At 33.4% G+C, this 21,827-nt stretch overlaps 1 protein-coding gene across 1 annotated transcript in view; it reads right to left on the minus strand.

Moving 5' to 3' along the window:
• LOC128669660 (neprilysin-4-like) overlaps positions 1-21,827 on the minus strand; it is a 50,131-nt gene that overhangs the window by 21,995 nt on the left and 6,309 nt on the right. Inside the window, exon 2 of the mRNA XM_053744627.2 lies at positions 7,007-7,074. Coding sequence (XP_053600602.1) covers positions 7,007-7,074 — 68 coding nt within the window. The remainder of the gene's footprint in view (positions 1-7,006; positions 7,075-21,827) is intronic.

A 21,827-nucleotide genomic window follows, 5' to 3' on the forward strand; every position in this document is an offset into this window, starting at 1 on the left:
ACCGCTTCCCATCAAGTCGGCCGCCTGCCTGTTTGCCTACTTATAAAAAAACTTGTACTATATCGTCATGAGTGTGTAATATTAATCCGATTCAGCCCCAACAGTGGGATAGGAAATGGGCCGATAAAAACTATTGTTCTGTACAGGAAATAATTGTGAGATGAGTTGAAGACACCTGGTGCCAACATTGATGTCACCTGCATCTAAACTTTTTCCATTGATGAATATTAATTAAAGACCGGACGTGATGACGATTAGATGAAATAAATTATATCTGATTACCTGTTGAGAGGCGTGTGGTTCCGCCCTAAAATAGAGACCATTTCAAATACCTCGTACCACAACCATGGGAGTATTTGAAGTGATCTCTAAAATGTACGTTTAGTCGTTTGGTAACCGCCAGCTGTTTTCTAGCAGATAAGATGAAGCCAGCAACTTTTTAATTTAATGCACCCACAGAGTTTCTAGAAATTTATTTTTTTATTGTATTATATCGACCTTTCCTATCAATTTTTTAATTTATGGTTTGTCACGCGCTATGACTCAACCAATCTTCTTGAAATTTTGCATACATGCAGTTTTAAGTATGGTGAAGGATATAGGGTACATTTCATACAGGAAAAAATAACTGTTCCCGTGGGAAAACGTAGGCGAAGCCGCGTGTAAAAAGCTAGTATGCCATAGATGAAAAATGGGGAATGTAAGTGTCATAATGGCAGCAAAAACTCGTGCGAAATACGTACGAATAATACTTGCGTTTTCATAGGATAATTAAAATCATTGTAAGAAAAATTAATTGCTACACTCTGCTGCTATTGAACCGTAACGTGTTAATTCTAAAGAGTGAGAAAACTATGTGTTTGCTGTCTCTTTCTTCTACATAATAACAGTCGCATGTAAACATTGAAACATCTACCAAAAATAGGTTAGCCCGAAATACATAGACACACGCATATAAGTACTTGTTATTCCTTGCTGTAACTAGGTAAACTAATCAATAAAATTGATGTATTTTAGTAATAACATTAATAACGTTTGATAAATAGTATAAATTTATGCATACATTGATTTTGTACAACTGCCTGTATTGTGTTTTCATCATAAAATTTCTATTGGATTTTTTAATCAAACTATTAAAAAGTTATATCAATTATTTTTTAACTTATACATTATTGATATATTTATATGTTCTCATTTCCCATGTTGTCAATAAATATTATACGCTCTTATAGATAATATTCTTAGATTGTTTTAATGAACCAAAGAAACATCGTGAAAAGATTTTTTTTAAAACACAGATTTCTAGGTAAACCCAAACAAGAGCAAGTAGGTATTTCTTATTTATTGTAAAACAATATTTTTAAAGATATTTATATATTGCAACACAACGATATAGAATTTACTACGAAGTAAAATGGTGAAGGGAACTGGTCATCCCGTTTCTCATATATTTTTATGTAAGTTAATTATGTTTCACATCGATATATATATATATATATATATATATATATATATATATATATTATAATCAGCACTCGGATCACAATCATAACCTGTTTTGATATACCTTTTGACTATGTACATTATGCACTTTTATATATTATTAGAAAGAAAAAAAAAAACATTGTAAGAAACAATAATGGTAAGCCGATCTGGCATGATAGGGACCAACACTGCTCAAATGAGTTTCTTCTTCGGCATTTCTTCTCAGCAGTGGTCGTTCCCAAATGCCAGTAGTTTGTAGCTTGTGAGAAATAACTATAAATAGAAAGATTGACGAGAAAAAGTGCCTGTGAAGGTCTAATTTCTGAATAAATGATTTGAATTTGAATTTGAATTTGGTGCAAAATTGTTATTGTCATGCTAAAAATGGAAAGGTTCGATGAATTCCCTTAATATATGATGGGGTAAATGACCCCACAACGATGGTATAATTTCTCGCTGTCATTGACTCCTAAATATTCGTGATTTTATCAAAATGTCACATTTTGCATGGACAGACACGTGACATTTATAAATAGAACATTAGCAGTAAAACAAGCTCCACTATATAGTATAAAACAAAGTCGCTTCCCGCTGTCCGTCCCTATGTATGCTCAGATCTTTAAAACTACGCAACAGAATTTGATGCGGGGTTTTTTAGATAGTGCGGAAGGTTTGTGTTTATATATAGTTATGGTTTTGCCGGGACGGGCCGCCTTATATCCCTAACCTTTGAATTACGATTTTTTTAATAGCCTGTGGTGTCCCACTGCTGGGCAAATCACTATCTATTAAAAACCAGTATTAAAGTCCACGGCGTAATTTTGAAGATCTTTAAGCATCGCTAGGTATCACTAGTGATTATAGTTTTATCCGAGCTGCAGGCCTACCATCAACTTTTACAGAACGATTCCAATGCATCGCGTTAAGAGATGATGGTAAGACCCCAGGCCGGGACAGGGGGCTTACCAGCATCTCTTAACACGATCCACTTTACGACCTAAACTGAACTGCATCGCAAATACGTACCATCGACTTAATTTTTAGTATGAATGCGATTCATTTTAGGTTCCTAAATTGAACTGAGTTGCTTTGGAATCGTTCTGTAAAAGTTGATGGTACGACTGTTGGCTTCTTAGTTTCGTTCTCACACTGAATGACATCACAAGTAGTGCTGATTGTATGAAATAACATAACATTATTTCTTATAAAAAATACAAAAAAGTAGTCATTACAGAGTAGAAAGAAAATCATAAAAGAGAGAGAGAGAGAGAGAGAGAGAGCTTATTCGGTGGTGTTGTATTGGCCCTCATAAATTTAGCTAAGTCAACTTGTAAGAAGTTTAGTTCTGACGATCTCTCTTACCTGAGCGTATTTCCTTTCGTAAAGCGTCGGAGCCAAGGATCCGCTTAGTTCACTTCTGACGCCAGACGAAGGATTTATTCTTGATAAAAAAATTAAATTATACTAGTACCTAAAGTCTTGATAATAGGATTCATATACCTTTCCGAAAATTTTAGTGAGCTCAAAGGATTTTGGAATTATCACCCAGGGTGAAGTGACTCTTACACGGGCGAAACCGCGGGGGAAGGCTAGCAAAATATAAGTTGTCTCTCGTGTATCTTCTCATTGGTTCATTTAATGGGTAAATAGGTACGGCCGCTTCGAGTCATTAGATAACCATTAAAGTACAGTGTGTTACATATCTCGTTACACAATAATGTTCAACTTTTAATAATTGGACACGAGATAACTCCCAATACACGAAAAATTAACATCGCGTGTACGTTCAACAAAATAAAGTGATTACAGAAGTCGTACTAGATAAATAAATATATAGAATATATCTGGAAATGAAAATATTTTAACGAGTAAAATTACAGAAAAGAAATATTATGAATTATGATTTTAATTCAAATGTCATAATCCCAACTAATATTATAAATACGAAAGTAAGTTTGTTTGTTTGTTACCTCTACACGCGTTATCTACTTAGGTAACCAATCTTCTTGAAATATCGTACCTATACGATAATGGAGGAGGACATAGGACCTTTCAACCCGGAAAAAGCTATTATTCCCGTGGGATTTGCGTAAAACCTGTATTCTTCGAGATAGTTGGCGCCAAATACGAAAACACTAGATGGCGCTGTGTGTATTTTAAATGCGCTATGGATATTTTAATTCAATTACCCCAATCTGTTGTTTTATAAGGCGTAGTCATTGATGTAAATTGTGTAATTATTTTTCATTTGCAAAAAGTATAGTGTGTGGTTTTTATTCAAACTTTCACACACCCCACTGCAGATCTTGCGGGTTGTTTAAAAAAATGTGTTTCTCCTCAGGGTTTTATAAACACGCATCAAAATCGGTCCAGCGGTTTAGTCGTGAAAGTGAAATTAACAGACATTCTTACATAGTTTATATTTACATTTTTTCCCAAAATAAATGTATACTACAGTTACAATCCAAGTTATAATTCAAGGCTTTATTACAGAAGAGTTGTGACGGCGGTCTCTGAAACTGCATACTAAATCACATTGTTATAGTTTTTTGTCGATTTCCAGTTCGGAGCTGAGTCTACACAATGTCTTCATGGTTCGGATTTGAATAATTGCGAATTAATCAAATTGTGTTGTGTAAGTTTATTTGTAATTTAAAAAAAAAATAGTAGACTCTGAATACATCTTGTAGAAATTTGAGAAAAAATATTTTATTTTTATTATTGTTTTCAATGATAACCTTCCATTTTTAAATCTTTCAAACAATTCTTTTTTTTTTAATTCTTCAGTGCAGAAAGAAAAAGTCGTTTTCTGGAAAATCATTCGAAACGTTACGTTATTCTCATAGGTTTCGCATCGAACAGACGCAATAAGTCTCGTCGACGTCATATTTAGATGATGGCAAGCAAACACTGCAACCCATCCACACCTGCAATATCCGATACGGGTAAAATGATTTTGATATAATAATAGAATCACCGAAATAAAATGTTAATCTACAACACGCTAAGTATTTATCAGTTATAATAAAGTATATTCATAAGGTTAATGACAACATAAAACATTAGTCAGCACGCATTTAATTAGCATTTACTTACGTTTTTTTTTGCATGCGGTACTCATTTGCATACGGTCGGCAGCTGTGTCATAGCTGTAATTGTTACAAGGAAATAACGATCATGATGATATTTTACCATTGTTTTAATAAAAATGCTTTTCAGATACCATTTTGTCTACACGCCCACTGCTACCATACGATAGAGAGATACCATGTAGTCATACGTATCGTTACTCGGTTATACTTGTGTAACTTTATTGTGTATATTTATTGAGGCTGATGTCTGTACATAGGATATATTAAAGAATAATAAATTTTGTCTGTCTCTCTGTATGTTTGTACGCGCATGACGCGAAACCTACTAAATGGAATTGGATGTGATTAATTTTCTTTATTTGTAATTTATATTTTATTCGAGTCGCCTATGCTGGAATAACACATTGGGTATTTTTTATCCCGAAATTCCCACGCGGAGCGAAGCCCCTGACGCAGTTAGTATATCAAATAAATCTATTCAAAGTCTGCTTGCTTAGTGGTGGTTCCGTATAGTACGATATATAACTTAGTAAAAGTGTTATTGATAAGTGTTTCAATTTCCGAGCGCACGTAACAACATTGCGTTATGTTATGTCCGCTCATATCACGCATGTAAATGATATTATTTCATAATTCATCTGGCTAAGTGACGGGTGCAAGTCCAATGCACACATACATATATATTTAACTAATTTGGACAATTGCAAAGTTTGGTTATCTGTTTCCCAATCACGCCTCGACCACTGACGAGATCGCAATGTGATTCGGTATTGTAATTGTGGTGTATGTATGTGGATCGAAAGATCCCAGGTTCGAATCCTACTCGTGCCACATGAGCTTGTATACCAATCTGACTCATGTATATCGACCACCACTTGCTTCCGGTGAAGGAAAACTTCGTGAGGAAATCTGGACTGGTTGATTATTAACTTTTGTGTGAAATGGAGAAGGCAATGGCAAACCACTCCATTAATAGTGCCAAGAAAGTTGTTGTGTGTGTTTCATTCCAAGTAACTATTTTCAGCGATCCTCGGCCATGAGTATTAAACAACAAAGAGTTAACACTGTGTTTTATTCCACGTAATGACCATGACCCTCAACCATGAGGAAATACGACTATGAGCTGAAATTTTGTACACACGTTTAGTTTAATAACAATGCAATATTATAATTATGATGAAGTGGGATCGCTATAATAAGTTGTATTTTTTGTTTCTTTCTAGCGTTTGTCATTTCCCTCTCTGGCTCATCTGTGCGTTTTTCCGGTTTCTTACTCAGCCATTTAGCGTCGGAGCCCAGAGTCCGCTTTCCTACTTTGTCGTCTCCACTTCGCACGGTTGTCGGTATCCCTAGGTCCCTAGACCATTTTAGTCCACTTTTGGATCATAGGCCAGTGTTACCTATAATGAAAAAACGGACTACTGTCTTCTAAAGTACCTATAATATTTAATGTAAACAAACGTTACAATTAATAGGCGTTACATCTCTGTAATAATGTTATGAATGATTAATCAAATATGATTAGATCCGTACACAATAGTAATCTATTGATTAGCACACCATTGCTCGTAATTACTATTAGTCAATACCGAACTAGAGTGCAATGACTGACTGAATGCAATTAGTTACATAATACCTATAGTATTGTCACTAATGTTAAGATATGTTGTGTTTTGACCAAAGCAAATTCTGCGTGTAAAAATTATACATACTCGCTCGGATAAAATCATTATAAAGTATATAACTAAATGTCTACGCCAGTACACCACAACACTAGGCACGTCCCGCCCGCGCGGCAGCCAATGACTATCGAACACGACAATTTAAATATTATTCCTGCGCGCGCACTACAAATCTAGTTTATTTCTATTGTTTTTTTTCCTGTCATTCGATTCGATTTCTGTTTTTCATTATACCAATTTGTGAGAACAAAGAAAAATATAATTATCTAATTCTTAGCTCCAAGTATTTCATTTTAACTACCTATCAGTTCCGTAACGAACACTAAACCTTCCTCAATAATCACACTGATATTGGGAAAAAACCGCACAAAAATTGTTTTTTACCGACGATATAATTTAGTAAGTTTACCTAAATTTCTAAAAGTATCTGGCATGACTTTTACGACAACGCCATCTAGTGGCAAGCAATCTATACATAGTGAGCTAACAATTACCTACTTATTTAATATTATTAATTATTTTAGCCTTCACCGAAACCAACCAGGTTTAGGAATAACTAAAATAAAACGACGTAATTTTATCCAGTTAAGCTTGTGCTCTGGTTGACAAGTTTGGTTCTTTGTAAGCTATATTAGGATAGGTTTAAGGGCATTCAAAATGTTATCGTGCGAGACGCGTTACGCGTTAATTAATAGGGTTCCTTTCTACGCTATGGATACGGAACTCTAAAAATATGACATCACTTACAGTTTCTCTTCAAGTTTGCTGTCGGGAAGTTTGCCGGAGTGATGGCTCTCCGCATCAATGTCCTTCACCTGAAAATAAAGTACATTATATATTAACAAAATATCCAAATTTAAAAAATATTAAATTCAGTTCGTGTTTGTTAGGAAAAATACTGTGTGTGTTTCCTGCTTTGAAGTAGTTTCATTAGATTTCATAATTCGACCCATTCAATATCAATCCGAGGATTGATGTTGAATGGGTCTGAGATTTAAAAAGTAAATGGCGGGCTCCGGGGCGTCATTACAGCCGTTTCTTTTAATTAAATATTTATTATATTTTAATTTTATTTTAATTATTATGTATTATATTTAAATAATGTAAGCTACACGTATTCCGTGAGTTAAGTCATATCTACTAACTTATGTCAGTTCTTATAAACGAAAAGTTTTGACTTACAATATTCACTAATCATAAAGTCTGTCTGCCTCGCTTTCACAGCTAAACCGCTGAGCCGATGTTGATGAAATTCGCAATTGATATAGATAATGTCCGAAAGTCATAGGCAACCTCGGGCGGAGCTGAGTGCATCAGCTAGTTAAGTTATAAACATAGCTCGCAATCGTAAAAGCAGCCGAGCCGAGCTGCAATTACGACGGGCGGAAGATAGCGGCGCTCCGGAAGAAACAAGTAATGATATAACGGATGGTAATTGCGGTGACATTGTGAGGCTTCTTATTTGCATTACACGCTTTTCTTCGTATTCCAATGAGAAATGATAACTTATCATCGTGAGCTATTTTGATGTCCCCATCGCTGGGGCACTGGCCTTCCTTTTGGGCCATGACACACCGCGCGGGCCCACTCCAAATACGCAGCCGAGACCAAAGACTTAACGTGCCTTCCGAAGCACGGAGGAGCTGAAGATAATACATTTTTGAACAGCAGTTATTAGGGCGATGGCTATGTAAAGGTTTCAGGTTTTGAATTCAATTTTATTTGTACAAGCTATTTTTTAACTTGTTATGTAACTATTATGCCCCTATGTTTCGGATGGAATCTCGCAACTCAATTTTAAAGCAGATATCTTCAACCGATTGAGCTGAAGTTTTGTACACACGTTTAGTTTAATGACAATGCAATATTATAATTAGCATCCATGAACGGCTTCAAATGTGGGACATAATTATTTGTCACACAATGAATACAATAAGATTCATCTAACAACAATGACATCTAAAAATTAAACTTTTGAAAAAACTTGTTTAACTAAAAGTTATATAAGTACATCGCACTTATTGACATTACATGTTTGAGGAGAAATGGCTCTCCTCAAACATGGAAACAGATAAAATATTTAATCCTCGCGATGTTTTCTTTTAGATCGGTTATTTAAAAACTAGTTATATACTGCCTCAATTTAGTCGTCAAGATGGGTAAAATTATACAAAATATAATCGGTGTTATCTCAGTATCCTTGTCCACGATGGAAGATCGTCGGTTCACGAGATGTGATCATTGCCATGTTTCACATAGGGCTGCCAGCGAAGTGTTAATTTTAATTATATTATTATTTGTATTATATATTTAATGTATTTAATGTCGTTTTATATATTTATAGTTATGTAGTTCATATTAATGTTTTGTATATTATGTATAATATTAAGTTTTGCCGTATCATAATTATTTATCTTTCATGTACACGCCAATACCTCTATTTTTTTCGAGAATTATTGAAACAAATCCTACATTAGAGTTGTTACACTTGGGATAACATATGTGTTAATATAGGGTCATATATCTAAAGGTATCTACGGCTTACAAATTAAATAAAAATTGGCCTAGCCGTTTGAGCGTGAAGAAGTAATAAACATACAAACTTTCGCCTATATAATATTAGTGGGATAAATTTTATGCAAACCCTGTAATTTGTATTCACTCATATTGTCCGCGTTACGTGATGTATCTGTATTGTTTTGACACAATGACACAAAGTTGATATCATTACAGTAAAATCTGTGATTACAGCATTTGGCAATACTGCGATGAACGAAATTAGTTTTGTATGCGACTCGTAAAAAATATATATATAATTTTCAGCGATTTCAGAGCTTTAGAGTTTTTGGTGTTTACGGATCTGGACCAGGACAAAATATATTATTTAATTAAGCATGTAAAACAATTAGAAAGTCTTGTTGTTCTTCGTTGACAGGTGAAAATAAAACTATGAAAGATTCTATTACAAAAAAAAAGTGATTTTCATTGTTGAAATTACATACTTAAAAGAAATATTTATATTCACAATTCTGTTGTTGCCTATTTGTTTCAATTAATATGAATTGATTTATTTGTTGTCTTTAAATAACTTATTTGGTAATATATATAATTTATAAGTCAGGTAATGTTTCGACTCATTATTTACGATAAAATAAATTATTATGCATTACAATTGCATATTTATTACCTATTATATGTACCTAAGCTTCCTAAAACATTCTTTACAAACATTAATAATTATATTGTACAGATTTTCTTCCTACAATCTAATTATTTATTATAATAGTTTTGCAAACTTTCTGTAACGTTTACAGCCTTGTGGTGGCGTGATTTGAAAGTCGATTTTATGTCGATTGTATAGTTTTACTTGTTGTAAGATAACTGTGGTAGGAATTTATCTGATTATTACTTTGTTAGTTAGGTATATATGCTTTCATTTTAGTTTCCGTCCTTATTAACAAAGCGCAAATCAAATTGGATCAAATCTTGTTTCACATTCTAATTATGGGACAAAATTTCATAACATACACAGATAACAATACTCGTATATTATTTTTATGACATAGTACTAGCTACGATACACAACTTGGTTGGGACATTTAATGAAGAGAAAAGATTAATGAAAAAGATGTTGAATAGAAAGTTAATCGGCAAGGGGGACACCAGAAAACAGAGAGAGAGAGAGAGAGAGAGAGAGAGAGAGAGAGAAAAGGAGGACGCTGGTGGAGGCCTGGTGGCGGTCACAAATCAGTGTCAATAAATCCAATTTTACCAATTATAATGTATGCAAATAGTTAATGTATTTAAATAAATCCAATAAATACAAAAAAAATACTCCTATTAATAATTATTTTAAGATGAATCAAACAATCAATAAATCAATATTATAGATGTTTTGTAATAATTTATTAATAGAAATAAATATAAAATTAGCAAATTTAATTGCATGTAAATGAAATGCAATAAAAGCAATTTCGTAGTAATGAGTGTCACGTGTGTTTGAGAGGACACATATCCTTTATGTGTCTTTTCGATAGAAATAACGGCTGTTTATATTTTATTTTTAATCATAAATCAGGGTATACACGAGACCGAACTATTACCGAATATTACCGCGAGAAAAGAAATGATTACCATCACACAGTTCATAAAACGTAACATTATATTTGACCAAATCACAAATATGTAAAAACTCAACTGGTCATGAGACGAGTCAATTGATGGTCCGATGCGCACAACATTTTGCCAACCGCAATAGCGAAGGTCGGCTCTGTCATAACCGTCTCCTGATGAGACGATGCCATTGACCATATTTCGTTCATCTCGACTTGATTCGTGATGCAATTGCTCTTAAAAACATAGTTTATATAGCTAGCTGTTTATTTCTCATTGCTGGACAGACCTATATTCTTGTCTTTGATTTTTGCTTTCAATATAAATCTTAAATTAGCATTTGTGACGGTACCTACTAAAATAGATTAACAATAGTAAACAAATCAAAACCAAAAAAACATTTATAACCGTATACGATATCTAAACATTATTTGCGTTGCAATGCGTCATACAAGATTTCTTTATCTAAGACGTCAACCGACTATCATTCTCTAAAAAATTTGCCAGATTTTAATTAAGATCCATCGATCGCGCAGATACAAAACACAATAGACGATAAACAATGCTTGACCGGTGCATTTGCACTACATCAGTTACTTCAGTTTAACAGCAGGCCATGTCTGTGAGAGTAACAGCGTTTAATTTGTAACGAATTTGCTAATTCAAATGACTAGAGAGTAGGTGACTTCATTAGATGTTATGTTGCTGATATAGTAAGATAAATATTTAAAAAATGATAAACTATTTAAAAACTTCTTTAAAATATCATAGATTAAGATTAGTTTCGCCATTTAAAGAAATAAAAGGTATTTCTTGCTTAACAAAGGAACGTTTTCAAGGGCGCAACTTTTTGACAACGGCGAAACCGACCTACATATTCAGATTAAGTAAAATCCTTTCAAAATCTGTGTGGGTGGATTGTTGAATTACCTTTATTTCTCAATTATTGCAATATTTAAAGGACAAGTACTTACCTAATTATAATAATGAGATTGCCCAAAACAGTTCTGACTGAAGTATTTTTGATCAATGAGCAATTTGACATAGTTAACAAATACATTTTCACAAATCTGTGTTGACTTTGTTTGGTTGGCTGGAGATTTCTATCAAAGGAAATATTTCTCAGCTTTTGCAAATATGTAGGTATGATATGGAAAAAGAAAATACTTTTATTTCACGCATTAGCAGGCTAATCTTCTGTTATAATAAAAGGTCTTTTGACTATGTACATTATGTACTTTTATATATTATTAGAAAGAAGAAAAAAAACATTGTAAGAAACAATAATGGTAAGCCAATCTGGCATGATAGGGACCAGCACTGTTCAAGTGAGTTTCTTTCGGCATTTCTTCTCAGCAGTGGTCGTTCCGAAATGCTAGTAGTTTGTAGCTTGTGAGAAATAACTATAAATATAAAGATTGACGAGAAAAAGTGCCTGTGAAGGTCTAATTTCTGAATAAATGATTTGAATTTGAATTTTGAATTTGTCTACACACTATGATTTTCATTTCAACGAAGCCGGCTGGAAGTATATAAAAGCCTAACAAAGTAGCCACCCGACAAAAATCTTGTGAGGATGTATTTGTGTATATTTGTTACTCTTTCACACGAAATCTATTGGACGAATGGTTACGAAATTTGGTAAACGGGTAGAATATAACCTAGAATAACACTTAGGGTACATTTTATCCTGAAATTCCCACGGGATCGAAGCCCCGGGGCGCAGATAGTACTTCATATTTTAAACAGTTTTCAAACTTTATCAGATCCCTTAATATCCTCATACACCAGGTCAGTGAAACTATTATAAAAGTTTGTAATAAACTGAGTACCGTGACCACCGAGTCAATAGAGTTTTATCATTTGTGATTACACTTTCCCTATTGTGGTGGCTATATTGCGCTTGCATTTGTGACGTCATGTTCATATAGTGTTGCCATAATAAAGTTTCTATCTTCCATGTATAGAAATAGAATATCGTGTGAACGGAATCAGTTTTTTTTACACCGCTCGCCTGATATAAAGCGGACACCATGAATTAATATTTCCAAATTACTTTTTTAATTCCAATTTGTAGTCTGTAGGGGGTAAACTATGGTAAGTAGTTTATTCCTGTCCGCCCATTCGACTTTGAGTACATAGAGGAATTTCATTTGAAGCGAATCTGTGACTGAGATTTCAGCGCGTCTCCGTCTAGTTTCGGAGATTACCTCAAGCATACAAACGCACAAACGCTTACCTCTTTATAATGATAGTATAAATAATTAGAATTCTTATTTTTGTAATTATTCTTTTGTAATTTGATTAAATCAATTAAATACATTTGAAGCGCAATGTCTCTAAGTGGTTAACAATTTGTAGGTAGGTACTGGGTGACAACGGTTTCAATAAATTAAAAGCAGCTCATGTAATGAAGGATATTTATTTAGTAAATACGACGGCAAACGAGCTTACCTGAGTAGGTACTTTAGTGAGAGAGATCAACGCTATCTAGGAACAAAAGTTATACCAAAGGCATCACACGAGCGCTCCTGCCGCAGATTCATGAAGTCAAGGACATATATAAACACGTTGATTGTCTAGACAATTTACCTATTCTATTTAAAGTGTTGTTACTCAGTTGTATATTGCTTACAAGTTATAGTAAATAGTAGCTCATCTCTGTATCTCAGAAATGTTAATACAGACGTATAGACAAACTGGATTGCCTGCCCTTGACGTCCAATCGCGTGCCTCACGTGTTGGCACGTCCTCTGTTTCACGTGGAAGTAATCTGTTTCACCGCGGGAATGTCCTTATCTAAACATACAATAAGCTTTACTAACTTATTAGTTTTACTCCTAAATTGTATCTAGTTAATGTCCTAGCTACGTGCTGTATCATCCGTCTTATTCGTGTTTCGACGACCTAAGTGGCGCAGTGGTAAAATACTTGCGTCTGAACCCAGAGGTCCCTGGTTCGATCCCCGGTCGGGTCAGGATGGAAAATGATCTTTTTCTGATTGGCCTGGGTCTTGGATGTTTATGTATATATGTATTTGTTATAAAATATAGTATCGTTGAGTTAGTGTATCCCATAACACAAGTCTCGAACTTACTTTGGGGCTAGCTCAATCTGTGTGATTGGCTTAATGTATTTATTTATTTTAATATATTTATTTATTCAAACTTTGTCCATTTGGTTGAAGAAAAATGTTCTACATTCTAATCCTAGGTAATATTCTAAATGCGATAGTAAGTTGGTTCTTTGTTACGCTTCTTCACGCTTAGGAAAAGAACATAGCGTACCTTTCATTCCGGAAAAATACCTAACTATTCCCGTGAGAAGTTCACGCGCGCGAAGCGCGGGCAAAAGCTAGTATGATAATAATTATAGATATCACATAAACGGTGGCAAGGCTAATATAAAACTTTGGTTTGCCGTGTTCGTTCCGATAGATGGACTCACATTCTTGTCACCTGCATCTGTATGATGAACTTAGATTTCGATATGGATGGAAAAAACTAGAGACAGAGATACGTGAAAAGAGAGTGGGGTGGCTTTTTCCCAGCAGTGGGACGTGTTGTAGGTATTTAAAAAATAATAACACCCTGTCTAAAGCCAGCGAAAGCCAATGTTTCAACACATGCTTCAAAGGCGGTCTTGTTTTTCCTTTAAAACAACCCATAAGGAAGCATGACTTAAACATCATATTTGCAAATAATTTTATATTCATTCTAAATATGCACAGTGAAATTATTTTATACTACTTAGAAATACTGAAAGTCCGGCTGTCGTCGGGGGCTTTGGTCTATAAGTCCATATCGTTTCCTGTTCGGATCATAAGCACCTAGGTATTTTTGTTCAATATTTCAATGAAAATATTGAAAAAAAATCACAGAAAAATATTAATTTTTCTAGGTATGGGACCTAGCTAGATCGAACCCTGTCCCTGATTCTGTTGTCCCTGAGCGCCTATATTTCAACAAAATGTTATATAGTGGTTTTTGAAAATCCAAGTACCAAAATATATATGTATATTTATAAATATTGCTCGTTTAATAATAGCTGTACAATAAGTAAATAATATTAGAATAGGACGTGATGATTCTGATTGCCAAGATGAATATGAAGGTGTCTAAAATTGCGATCACAATACCCATTCACGATTATAGATCCGAAACGATATAATAGGTACCTACATCATAACATCCGTTACTCCCGAACACGGCATGTCTGAAACAAGTGATTTATCGTTTGTCTATTCTATTGGCAATTGTTGATAGTCCATTTGGAGCATGAAGAAAGTCTCAAAAGGTTGCCGGAACCATTTCATAACGCTCTATATTTGGCAAGACTTCATCTTTGGAGCGAAAGTGTACACGTCCTAAAGCCTTGTTTACACGGGTCAATCATGTCGTATGTGCCAATATATACGGTCTATTATACTTGTGTGAAAGATTGTTTGTTACATTAAGGTAGAAAACCTAAAACTTTGATTAAAAAAATAAAAGTTTTTTTATTTGAAATATTGTTTAATTTATTTGTTGTCTTTAAGAAAATAATCGATGTGACGAATTTACAATTCTCAATATCAAAACATGACGAATTAACTTTTAAAAAATTGAGGTGTGGCAAATTTACACATCGTTTTTAATGACGAATTTACTTTGTGGCAAATTTACAACAACCCCATTTACACTCAAAACACTCAGATTTATTTAGTAAGCACAAGTTTGCTGTTGTTATATAGATAAAAGATAAGTACAAGTGACGCCGGGCACAGAAATTATGAGACCTCTTTACTTAAAAATAAAACTTTACAATTATCTGTTTTTCATATTTATAGTTTACACACTTATAGTTTTACATACACATATAATACTTAGATGTAGTTATAGAGAAAATACAATAATTTTAACCTAATTATGAATTGGTATAACTCCCACGGGAAAGCACAATTCATGAATTTCATTATATGAAACCGAGCAGTTCTGACTAAAAAATTGTATTTCAAAATGGTAATAAAATGTTTGTCAAAAATGTTTGGGTATATACCTAATTGCGCACGATGTGTTTGTTTTGTTTTTACATATATGTGTAAAACATTCACATATTTTTGTTAATTTTAACCCTCTATCCTGCAAAGTTTAATTCGTGTACAACATTTTTATAAAAAGTTTCACCCGCATTGTGTAAGAAGCCTATGTTTGACCTCGGGTCTTCAACGATATCCATTGCGGATTTTATCAAAATACGTGTACGTGATTTATTCGTAAAAATATAACAGACAGGACAACAGAGAGAGATAAAGTGAAACTTTCACGAAATAACATTTATAATATAAAAATAATTATGGATTTGTATGTTATAATTCGTAATATTAATAAAATATATTAGGTACGTGTTTATAAGTTTTCGCTATTTCATTGTCACGTTATGGGCTGTCGAACTCATAGATTTAACTTTTATTTTTTAACGCAAGATCGTTTATTGTGAACTTGATTTGTTTGGAAAACGTTGTGGTTGCGGTTTTCGATCGATCGCCAATTTTCCCGCCAAAATTGATGAAAAAAGTTACATCATTGAATGGGGCAAGCTATAAATGCTTGTTGACAAAAGTAATGAAGATTCGATCACTATTAAACTTTCTCAAAAAAAACAGTAATGCATTTTGAATGACAAATGTGTGTGATTATGTTTTCCGAACTAGGTATCTAAACACTAGTGACTTATGTCCGAATCGCTTTTGTGAGTCATTCAATACAATATCCCAGGCTATATAAAAACATGCGACTTTTGTAAAATTTCCGAATCCTTGGTAAGAAGAATATAATTCCTATAAATTCTTCTGCGGAAGTCACCAAGTTAATTAGTTATAGTAGCCTTAATTGTCTGTGTAACTGTTAGTTGTTACAGTAATTACTGACATTACGTTTATAACGCATCGCCAGCTGAGCCATATAATTATTATGCTTGAGATTTTCAATTATAATGTGATGGAATGTTTTCCTGAGTGATGTCTCTTTTCATTGTTCACATTCTAGCCTATGTATATTTTATTTTATTTAAGTATTCACAAGGATAACATCACAATAAAAGTATATTCTAAATTAATTAAAAATTCTAAATTAATAAAATAAAATAAAATATACATAGGCTAGAATTAGCCTATGTATATTTTATTATATTTAAGTATTCACAAGGATAACATCACAATAAAAGTATATTCTAAATTAAATAAAAATTCTAAATTAATAAAATAAAATATACATAGGCTAGAATTAGCTTATGTATATTTTATTTTATTTAAGTATTCACAAGGATAACATCACAATAAAAGTATATAGTTACTTAGGTACTCACTTAATATTTATCTATATGTAAATGAAGCAATTTTACTGTTCATTGAAATCTAAAATGCCTGCTGCACATAAATTGGTAACAGCACACTCGTTTTTTTATATTCTCTATCTGAATTTTTACAGTAAAAGATTAATTAACGAGGTTTATTGTAAAAATATTATTTTATTAAATAGCTTTTATATTACATAAGTATATTTGTTTTAAAACTATCCGATCTAATTAAGCAATAAAACAAATAAAAATAAAAACAATATTTCCTTATAAACAACTAATTAAAGAAATAATTAGGAGACCCTTTGAGGTCGCAGCCTAATTTCCGATGCCCTTATCACGACAAAACGGAGATGTGTCTATTTCGGGAATGCCATTTCGTAAGATATTAATTTGTCATGCGTGAAATATAAATATAATTTATGTAGATTTGTTTGCTACATATTATTCTCAGTCTCGTCTGAGCATTTTCCCGATTTCTTCCTCAGCCATAGCCATAATTTAAAATCTGATGCAATTCAGCCCCAAAATCGTGATTCCCACGGGAAAGGTACTTTGCCTAAAATATTTTGACACCATGTAAGTGCCCCATAAACGCAAACGCGTTACGAATACACAAACACTATACCAAAACCGAACATTCTCGTTGCAACTTGCAGCCACTACATAACTGCACGGATTCGTGCATCAATTGGTATTGACATTTGAAAAACAACAATACTACGGAACTTTAACTGTGATATAGCCTAACTAATATCCTACCTCAGACTTTCAGTAATAAAAAATATTCGTACTTAATAAGTGACTTAAAATTTTAAAATTGATTTGGTAATGAGAAAGAATCTTTACATATTATAAAACAAAGTCATCTACCGCGCATGTTTGTCTGTTCGCGATAAGCACAATACTGCACGGATTTTAATGCGGTTTTCACCAATTGATAGTGTTATTCCTGAAGAAGGTGTATAATATAATGTTTTTATACAAGCGAAGCCGGGGCGGGCCGCTAGGCTAAATATAAAGTAGACAGAGATTTCGTTTTAGGTCATTTTTAACTTCACTTCTTTTCTAAAAACATTTTACCGCTATTATTTTGCCTACCTATAGGTTTATATGGTAATGATACTTAAAGTACTTACTTTGCAAGGCCCTTAACCAGAATTTAACTTTTATACGAATCACCAAAACCAATAACTTCTATTCGTAACATAGTTCTACTACGGAACCCTGAAAAACCATAGTACATTGTAAGGTGCGATGCGTGACTGAGTGGGACCTGGTTCATCTAATGCCTGCATCCGCGTTATAGGCTGTGCATCCGTACTGCAAGGCCGCATCGCTTTTACATTACCTTGCTCCATGGGAGTGACAGTCAACGCCACTCTGTATGTCCGAATTCGTTGAAATTCGTCTCTGTTACCGCTAAATAGGACTCCACGTGTAATAGGGGACCGGACAAGGTATGTACATAGTAAAAAATATGGAATAACTAGCTTGTGCGCGTGGCTTCGCCCGCGTTCTATTCCCACGGGAACAGATATTTTTCCGAGATGAAACGTACCCTATGTCCTTCTTCATACTTCAAACTACATAATACTCGTATGCAAAATTTCAAGAAGATTGGTTGAGTATATAGAGCGTGAAGAGGTAACAAACAAACTTACTTTCGCATTTATAATATTAGTTAGGAAGTTAGGATTACGATGTGGTAGAATATGTATGATAAAACACAATTTTCTCCGTTTCAGATTGTTTTCATATACTCCTTAGCTAATTCATTAGCAATCAAACTTTATGGCAAACCGATACTTTTGATAGTAAAAGTGAATATAATGTTGCAACTGTGTTATTAAGAAAGAGTTTCTTTTAATTCATCTACCTCCAGTATTTCCATTCTATGTAAACGAAAGTTTGAAGTTTGTGGACGAAAATAAGAATATATATATTTATATAAATATAATTTTAATTTATTTGTTCACTATTGAAACTTAGAGGGATGCAATAACCCATCAAGTTTTTAGATATCTTTTTCTATTTCTATGCTATTTTCTATTATATAAATTATTATAATATAATGTTTAAAATAATTACGAATTATATTGCATTCGTAACACATTTCGCGTAGATTAAGTAAAAGGAAATTGTAAAATGGTAACTCATAAATCTTAAGTGCGCCTGCGCGTGTAGTAATAGATTTCACTATTGTTAGTCTGTCTACGTGACAGTAACGGGAGAACTAATAGATCGTCGGTAGTTATATTCATAAAATTAAGTAAAAAATAAACCTAAATACTTTGTAGATTCAGCTATGATTTTACAACCGGCCTGCTTGATGTCAACCCCCTTTTAGGAATGACATTGTTGCATATCGGCTGCCCCTTAGTCGCCTCGGACGTCATCCACGGGAGGATATGGAGTGGACCTAGTTCTAGGACGGAAACACACGCAACTGAATGGTAGCAAGTAACGACGACTGTCATTGGTGCCTGTTGTGCAACTGGCTAGTTGACTGGGTAAAAAAATAAATTGAGTAGTTGGAAAGTAGCCAATTAGATATATGTATAATGTACGGATCACAATCATAACCTGTGTTGATATACCTTTTGACTATGTACATTATGTACTTTTATATATTATTAAGTAGAAAGAAAAAAAAACATTGTAAGAAACAATAATGGTAAGCCGATCTGGCATGATAGGGACCAACACTGTTCAAATGAGTTTCTTTCGGCATTTCTTCTCAGCAGTGCTCGTTCCGAAATGCCAGTAGTTTGTAGCTTGTGAGAAATAACTATAAATATTGACGAGAAAAAGTGCCTGTGAAGGTCTAATTTCTGAATAAATGATTTGAATTTGAATATACATTACTATAATTATCACTTCTCATATAAGCAAGCACAGAAGTGACATAGGCCCGCGATTTCGTCACCACATGTGTTTCATTCTAACTAGGAGCAATCATACATAAGTACTTATAATAATTAACTTGCTTGTGAAGCGGTGGTGGTGTAATGGTTAAGACGCCCGCCTGTCGATCAAAAGGTCCCAGGTTCGAATCCTACTCGTGCCATATGAGTTTGTATACCAATCTGAGTCATGTATAGTAGTTTTTATCGGCCACCACATGCTTCCGGTGAAGGGAAACATCAGTGTGAGGAAACCTGCACACTGGTTGATGAACTTGTGTGTTAAATGGAGAAGGCAATGGCAAACCACTCCATTGATAATGCCAAGAAAGTTGTTATGTGTGTTTAATTCCACGTAATGACCACGACCCTCAGCCATGAGGAATACGACTATGAAGAAAATAATAATTAAAAACAATCTTACTTGAGACTTTCTATAAACATGATACACGTGCAGGGTAAAATATAATAATATGATAAATTCTGTCCCAGAATACCCACAGGAAAGAAGCCTCTGCTTAAAAAAAAAGATAATGTTTCCGCCTTGGAATAGGACTGCTCCATATTCCAAAGAGGGGTTGACTTCGAGCAGGTTGTAAAATTTTTAGGTTTATTTTTACGATAAACTCTGGCTACGCGGCATCACAGCCCGAATGCACAAATGAAGAATTGAGTGTACTACATTGTAACTGTAGTTACTATATTGAGTAAAGTCACCTACTTATCAAGTATATTTAACGGGAAGAGATCGAGTTCTCAGTAAATTGACGTGGGCCATCGCAAACAAAAAGTTCAGGCGATTTAACATTCACATACATACGGAATAATAACATAACAGTACACTGTATTGTTACAAAATGTCACCGATGACTTTAAGGTCAGTGACCCGTATTTATGTACTGATTTTAGTGTGATGATGACTTGAGTACAGATTGACTTGGGTTTTAGTCTTGTATATCATTGCCCAATACTTGAAGCGCTCCAGCCAGAGTTAAATATTGATTTCTCTCCTTCCTCATTGTTTCTCAATAAATAAAAATAAAAATAAAAAATAAATCTATTTTATGAACAGTCGAAACCAAAGTAGCATCTAAGATTTGAAATTCAATAGAATCTACTTTTGAATGATAGATTCTATTGACACTTCTTCTTAGTAAAGAAACGTAAAGTAGAAATGAAGTAAAGAAACTGTCTTTATGTACTTAGTTATGACAAAAATTACAACAAATAAAAATTTATAAATTAATGATAATAAATTATGTACATTTCACTCAAGTCACTTCCAAGTAAATAATTTGTTTGTTAAGTTCATTTGTGTCGTATTTCACACGCGACATTACTATGGCAAAATACAAGTTTTGTATTCTATTTAAATTTAAAAAAGTGACGTACAGTTCTGTGCTATTAAATTATGTATTGCAAAATTAATTCGTTAACTTGCTACGATTCGAATTATAAATCACTGTTTGGTTCTCACAATTAATTGCGTAGCGAATTCAGGGCCCTGGTGTGAGAACAATGGATTTGAGATTAACGGGACGGTAACAAGATACCTACCTATTGATAATAACTAACCATTGACAAAAGTCGTACAAAGAAGATCACTTTTTGTGAGATAAGTTGTAAAATGTAGGTCGTTGAGGACAAGTATTCTATTTGTGATGACACATAATGATTATCATAACGAAAAATAATGAAGGCTGTAATTTTAATATAAATTATGAATATATAGAGAATACAATACTACAATAATACAATACTACTCCTGACTTTTGGCATCATTGTGTATTAACAGGTGATTAAAATAGGATAGACTTTATTCTCTTCGGGGTGATAATTAGTTAATAAAATCTAATGAGAATAAAACTTATAGGTACCCTATAATATATTTGTATTATTATTATTATAATCATACTAATATCCTAACTATATACTAACATTATAAATGGGAAAGTCTGTCTTTCTGTCAGTCTATCTGTTTCGCTTTCACGGCTAAACCGGTGGACCGATTTTAATAAAATTTTGTATGCACGTAGTTAATATACTTACATTTTTTTCAAAGTCGTATCTCGAGTCACAAAGAAACTATTATGCTACTAATATAAATGCTAAATTTTCTGAGGATGTATGTGTGTTTGTTAATCTTTCACGCATAATCTACTGGACGGATTGCTATGAAATTCGGTTTAATAAAAAAATTAAAAAAAAAACAT

Source organism: Plodia interpunctella, chromosome 4 (genome assembly GCF_027563975.2).
Source record: "Plodia interpunctella isolate USDA-ARS_2022_Savannah chromosome 4, ilPloInte3.2, whole genome shotgun sequence".
In the NCBI taxonomy this organism is placed as follows: Eukaryota; Metazoa; Arthropoda; class Insecta; order Lepidoptera; family Pyralidae; genus Plodia; species Plodia interpunctella.